The 6,261-nt window shown below is 38.6% G+C and overlaps 1 protein-coding gene across 1 annotated transcript; it reads right to left on the bottom strand.

The window, feature by feature from the left end:
- Positions 1-320: 320 nt before the first annotated feature.
- LOC121892352 (B- and T-lymphocyte attenuator-like) lies at positions 321-5,179 on the bottom strand. Its single transcript, XM_042405359.1, has 7 exons — positions 4,897-5,179; positions 4,427-4,823; positions 1,861-2,184; positions 1,731-1,772; positions 1,449-1,577; positions 1,292-1,326; positions 321-1,190 (listed from the first exon to the last, which is right to left on the bottom strand). The coding sequence occupies exons 2-7, from the start codon at positions 4,530-4,532 to the stop codon at positions 867-869; spliced, it is 960 nt and encodes a 319-aa protein (XP_042261293.1). The 5' UTR covers positions 4,533-4,823; positions 4,897-5,179; the 3' UTR covers positions 321-866.
- Between the last annotated feature and the right edge of the window lie 1,082 nt (positions 5,180-6,261).

The following is a 6,261-nucleotide window of genomic DNA, read 5'->3' as shown; positions in this document are numbered from 1 at the left end:
ACATAATCATGCTTGTAGGTATTTTGGCATTTCTTGCTAATCCCGTGTTTTCTATAAGAATTTTAGAGATGACTCACACCCAGCTAGCTTCGTTGCACCTGTTAAGGAGGGACACAATACATCCTCATCATTCTTACTGGCTTTTTTCACAGCAGACATTTTTACTTGTCATAGTAGGAAAATAATAACATTAAATTCTATTCAAGTGTCCCAGTAAGCCATGACAGCGTGACAGTGAGCCAGCGTGCACAACACCAGGACCCTGAAACTTGAGCAGCTAATTGGATTTCAGCCATCATTCATTTAATTATTTACACCTGTGCTTTTCCTACTGTGTCATGTAAAAATGTTTCCTGTGCAAAAGGCCTATTGGTAAAGATGAAAAGATGACACAATGTCCAGCATAGCTCCACCCAACTTCAACCTGAGCAGAGGTCTCATCAGCCAGAGTGAAAACACCCATGCAGGTGTGCAGGCTGTCAAAGTACTGACCAAATGGTGGAGATGCTAACTTATGTGCTTACTTATGGAGCAAATCTCTGGAGTCTCATGTAGATGGGTGAGAGAGTCTGTGCTGTGTCATCCTCACGTTGAGTAGAGAGCAGTTTTTTACAAAAATGTAGGAAACAAAAAGGACACTTTGGCTATCCAAGACGAGTTTTCAGAATCCGCACATTATGGAGCTTCTTGCACCCCTTCCTGGTGTTAGGGTCACCCCCTTGTAATTGCCCTCCTGAGCTCCTGACGTGATCTTCTAGTGTGAGCTTGTTGAATGAACCAAACTGTGTCTCTGGCCAACATCAACAAGACTATTAATCCGAATAATGTGACATGTCCTCCGCTTGGAAATGGCGTCTAGTGGATCTTTAAGGAACACGGATAGCTGCGTACTCAGAATTCTCCTCTATCTGAATCCTTGGCCGAGCAGCAGCTGCTGGTGCCCGCTGATGGTTGAGTGCAGCATAAACAATAGAACTCCCCTCTTCCTCCGCCACATTCCTCTGTCTCTCATCATCCTCTTTTATCATGCCGTAAAGATGGTCTTCTGGTAACGTTGACTCATTGCGTTGTGAGGGCGGCATCTTCTTCCGTGTAGATCGCCTGGTTGGCGGGACAGAGGGGTCTTCTCTTGACGACGGCTGGAGGCTGGCTTGTGGGAAGGCTTGCTCGACCATTGGCATTGCCATGTACTGTAAAGACCCAAAAAAGCGTTTTGTATTTAAATGTTTGAGGGGATAAAAATGGGATGATATAAGGATGGAGGTAAGTTTGAAATGTATCTGTATCTCACCTGATTTTCAGTACTTGTCTCTTTCTTTGGTTTCCCTGCATTGTGGACATTTTGGTGAAATAGACAGACTCATTAATATTTACTGCCTAGTATATTGATTTGAAAATTTTGGAAAAGAGAATTGTCCCTTAATGAATCAAAAATCTGAAAGTCTCACCTTTGCATCCTAGCATTGATACGATAGATATAATTATCACGACGATGACAAATACCACTATCCCAGCAGCAGAGTACACATACATCAACATATTATCCTGCGGTGTAGGATTCGGATTTGACGTGTTGTCTGCAAGAAAATGAGGAAGTTTGATTCAGCATGAAGGCAGGTTTTTTTTTATATCTATTAGTAATGTACACTGCAAATACATTTTAGGATTCAGATTAGAGTTAAGTCATGGATAGCATGTGGAATAGCAGAAACTATATAAAGTTTTCTTACTTGTTTCATTCTTCCCTGTATCAATGGGAAGCTCAATGTTACCTATAGAACAAAACAGAGGTTAGTTAGTAATACTAGGTAAGTACAATCCAGTCCAGAAGTATTTAATCCCTGAAAAAGTCACACTTACCATAGACGGACACATTGATGGTGTGGCTCACATCGTCTACACTTTGACACCGATATTGACCTGAGTCATTTCTTTGTATTTTTTGGAAGATCAAAAACGATATCCCTTCTACATGGTTTGAATCTTTCCACTCAGTTTTAATGTGAGGGCTGCTGTTGAAATTTACTGGAACAGAAGTATTGTCAACTTTATACCAGGACACTGTTGATGGTGAATTGTTGCAGAAAGTAACTGTGCAGTTAATCGTAAGATCTTCCCCGAGTAAAGCCTCATGAACCGTGTTGCGGCGCACATTAATTCCTGGGTAACAGTCAGATTCTTCACCTGAAGGAGAAAAATGAAAACAAACACATGCAAAGTGCGAATGAGAAAGTGATTCATCCTTGCTTGATACTGTACTTAAATATTGTAATAAAACAATTGAATCAGATACAGCAAATGATAAAAGAGCATGACACTAGATTTAAAACCCATAGACCAACAGTGTAGCACAATATATCATCCAACAAAAAGCAAATTTTTTTCTTATAGGTGCTGGCCGAGGGGAGTTGTTAAAGGTAATCAAGTATCTGAAATACAAATTAGAAGTCTTCATAATGCACTTTCAATGTAAGCGATGGGGGATAAAATCCACAGCCCTGTGCAAAAATATATTTAAAAGTTTATTTGAAGATAATTTGAGGCTTCAGTCATCCAAATTAGTCAAATCACTTCAATATTTTTCAAAGCTACTCTTTATAAGTGCCAAATTTCCTCTTTTTATCAGGATCGTTCATGTCCTCAGCAACACAAAGAGGGAATTATTTTACTGAAAAGACAGTAACTGTGGAAGATATCCACTTTATTTGACTAACTCAGACTGCTGAAGGTTCACATAATCTTCAGATAAACTTTTAAATGCATTTTTGTATTTAAACGTGGACTGTTGATTTTGTCACTTACATTGTAAGCACATCTGGAGGGGATTTTCTAATGGCCAGTATGAACAGGAGGAAGGATTACAGCAAGCAAAACATGTTTCAGTGTTCATTTTGGCACCTGACTGTTCTTTTAAGACAGCCTTCAAAAGCTGTGAACCTGTCCTTTGGGGGAAAGTACCATCATGTGCAATAATAAGAATATTAACATGATCCAAGGCTGAATACAGTGATGAAGAAAAGATAAAACAAACTAATTAAACAAACTGAGAAAAAATCATTCTGTGACATTTCATTTTGTGATGTGTGGAAACACAATTTGCATGAGATCCAACAGTTTGAGGAACTGAGAGTTTAACCCCATTTAAAATACACTGTCTCCAGGGGAAAGTTTAGCTCAGACATCTACCTCAGTTTAACACCTTTTACAAATGTTATGGCCCTTGATCACTTGGCATAAATCACTAGCTGAGCTTGGAAACAACACTGACAAAACAGTCTGACTACAAGCTCCATTTAGTAGCTGTTCTGATCATATCACATTAATAGCGATAACTTTCTCAGTTATTTGAGAGGGTGTTTCATGGATGTTCACACTCGGTAATATTAACATAGATGCTTATGATTTTGCTTTGAATCTAGTACATTTAAAATAGCGAAAATAATGTTAGTGGCAACTTGGCTCACTTTGAGTCATGTTTAAATAATACACGTTCTCCCCTCAGACCACAAAGAAATATTTAAGGCACAAGGAAACCACAGAACACTTGATAAATACATGAATGAAACTGTGGTTGCTGACTGTTCACACCATTTATAAGAATTGATCGGTTTCCCACTCCTTTGTTGTTTTTTTTTAGAATAAGAAATTCCAGCTGTGTTTTTAAGATTTTTAAGGAGGATAGATCACGGAAATTATAGCCCTCCTCGTGTAAATCAACACTTTAAAAACACAAGGAACATGAAAGGAAGTGGGCTGACTATTGATAAAGCTAATGAGTGAGTTCAAGTTCTGCCTCTCTCTTTTGGGTAAATTATTTTATTATTTTTCCGTCAAGCTCCCACACGCACTCCAGAAACACCCTCATGTTTTGGAAGAAGGAAGCATTTTTAGCTCCTGAAACTGACATTGTGAATTGGTTTTACATTTGCCAGCTTAACAGTTGTTCATTATAAAATGTACATACTTTTAAGGATAGGTTAAGATGTACAGTAGCTTATTATGTGGTATGTTCAAGAAACGATCACTCTCATCATAACCATGTTCAATGTACTTCGATAACAAATATCTGTTACGACTTTTTATGTCAAATTGAGCCGTTGGTTTTGTTTGGGAGATGATTTTTTCAATATCTGTCCTTCCGACAACTGTACAAACTGCCAATGTACTTTACATTTGTACATTAAATGTGAATCCACAGTGGACACTTACGCAGCACTTTAAAATTCATGATGAATCAGGCAATCATCAAGTCTCCAATCCTACCATGAGAATTTGGATAGTGGTTACGAAGTTCTCCTCACGAAACATAACAAGCTGACTTTTTATTCTGAAAACCTTAGTTAACACTTTTTACACCTGCAGAGGAAGCAAACTTCACACTACACAAACACTGAGGCAGCATAACATGCAAGAAACAAAAACTTACTCTCAGCGTTCAAGGTGAGAAGCAGCCCCGCCAAGATGGACACATGCAGGATAGTCCAGCAGGGGTTAGGCCTCATGATGGAAACACTCAGAAAACCTCCTGTCATCTTCCAGTCGCAGACAGTCCAAATGGGAAACGTTCCTCTGAGCACATTATTTTTAAGTTAAACAAAACAGAGAAGTGCTGAAGTTGAGGTTGGTTTTACCTCACTGTATGCTGCTTCCTCTTTCTAGTCTCAGCTCGCTCCCTTCCTACCTCTGCCTCTTTCCCCTTAAAGTAGGGGCGGTGAATGTAGTGGAGGTGAGTGCAGAACGGTGGGTGGTCTTGCTTCTGCAGATGTTGCAATGTTGCAGTGAAACATCTCAGATTAGGGGGTTCCCGCAGCTTCGGAGGCTGTCTGTAAGACCTGCTGTTTTACTATAATCTCTATCTCTCACACTCTCTTTTCAGTCTTGTTTCAGTCTGCGCACCTTCATCACTTTTTGGCAGTGTCTGTGGTTCACATTCTTCAAGCTGACTTCCTCTCCTCTCTCCCTTCCTTTCAACTCTGCCGTCTGCATCTCCTGCAAATTTGTACGGCCCTGTGCACAGCATTGCGGTTACAGGGGAAGACATAAAGTGCACTCAAGACGAGATGAGGATGCTGTGTGCGTGTGTGTGTGTGTGTGTTTGTGGTCACTCAACACCATTAGCCTGTGGACTACACTTTTTTTTTCGTCTTTTTCTTTTTTTTTAGCAGGAAGGTTGTGTTAAGAGCTGGTGACATGGCGTTCAAAAGCCACACAAAAGACTCTTGAGTTGTACTGTGGGAAACATAGTATCCAGAGCTTTGGGGGCTTAACCTTTAGTATACTTGTGGCTAAAAGTTATCCCAGGCTCTGCTGCTTATATTTTTAACTATTTTTAATATTTCTCATGTAATTCGGCCAACTTGTGTCCCTTTAAAACTCAGAAGAAACAAGAGCGATGAAGGGAAAGTACAAAAATCTGGAAAAAGTCCCTACAATAGTACCCAAGTAAAAGTACATTTACATTAGTAAATTTTAGGCCCATTCCAGTGGGTAACCTTAAAGTAGTCTTTTCTTAAATAGTTAAAAAGTACAGTTGTTACAGGTATTCTGACTCTGCACCATATTATGAGGCTTTTGTATGTTTTACACATTATTATCCAAAGTAGGGGTAAAATAATTAGGCCTATAGGGGAGTGAAAAGTGCAATATAAGGAAGTATTCAGATCCTTCACTTAAGTATAGAATTACTATCAGAACCACAGTATCACAAATAAGAGTACTCATAGAATGGTTGCTTTCAGAGTTTTACAGTATTACATACAGTATATTGAACTATTACTGATGCAGTAAAGTGTTAGCAGCATTTTAATGTTGCATTTGGGCCAGGTGGAGCCGATAACTTGTCCTGGGTAGTTTATTATATAAACAATATTTTAACATGACATGTTTTGTGTGTAAAATCCAACTAGTAATACTAGTAATCTTATTAGTAACGTCAGATAAATGTAGTGTGGTTCCCTTAAAAGAAGTACAAATAAGCAGAAAAAATGTAGCTTATGTAAAATCTTAACTAGTATAACGGTAGATGTCAGATAAATGTAGTGCATTCATTTTACATGGGAATTTTATTATTCATTTGAAATGTAGAGGGGTAGAATTACAAATGAACAGAAAAAATGTTACACAAGTTAAGTAAAAGTACCTCAAATAGTAGCATTATTTGAGTATGTACTTCATTGCTTTCTGGAAAATACTCACTGTGTACACATCAGGGGGAAGGTGAACATGTAAATTACAGGTAAAAACCATAGATTGCATATACAG

The sequence above is a fragment of the Thunnus maccoyii genome, chromosome 24 (genome assembly GCF_910596095.1).
Source record: "Thunnus maccoyii chromosome 24, fThuMac1.1, whole genome shotgun sequence".
NCBI classification, from domain to species: domain Eukaryota; kingdom Metazoa; phylum Chordata; class Actinopteri; order Scombriformes; family Scombridae; genus Thunnus; species Thunnus maccoyii.
This window is presented reverse-complemented; position numbering and strand designations above follow the sequence as displayed.

Coding starts and splice junctions, on each gene's coding strand:
- LOC121892352 (XM_042405359.1), bottom strand. CDS start 4,532: ATGACAGGAGGTTTTCTGAGTGTTTCCATCATGAGGCCTAACCCCTGC. Junction 1,773..1,860: donor CATCAATGTGTCCGTCTATG/GTAAGTGTGACT, acceptor TTTGTTCTATAG/GTAACATTGAGCTTCCCATT. Junction 1,578..1,730: donor TACAGGGAAGAATGAAACAA/GTAAGAAAACTT, acceptor ATTTTCTTGCAG/ACAACACGTCAAATCCGAAT.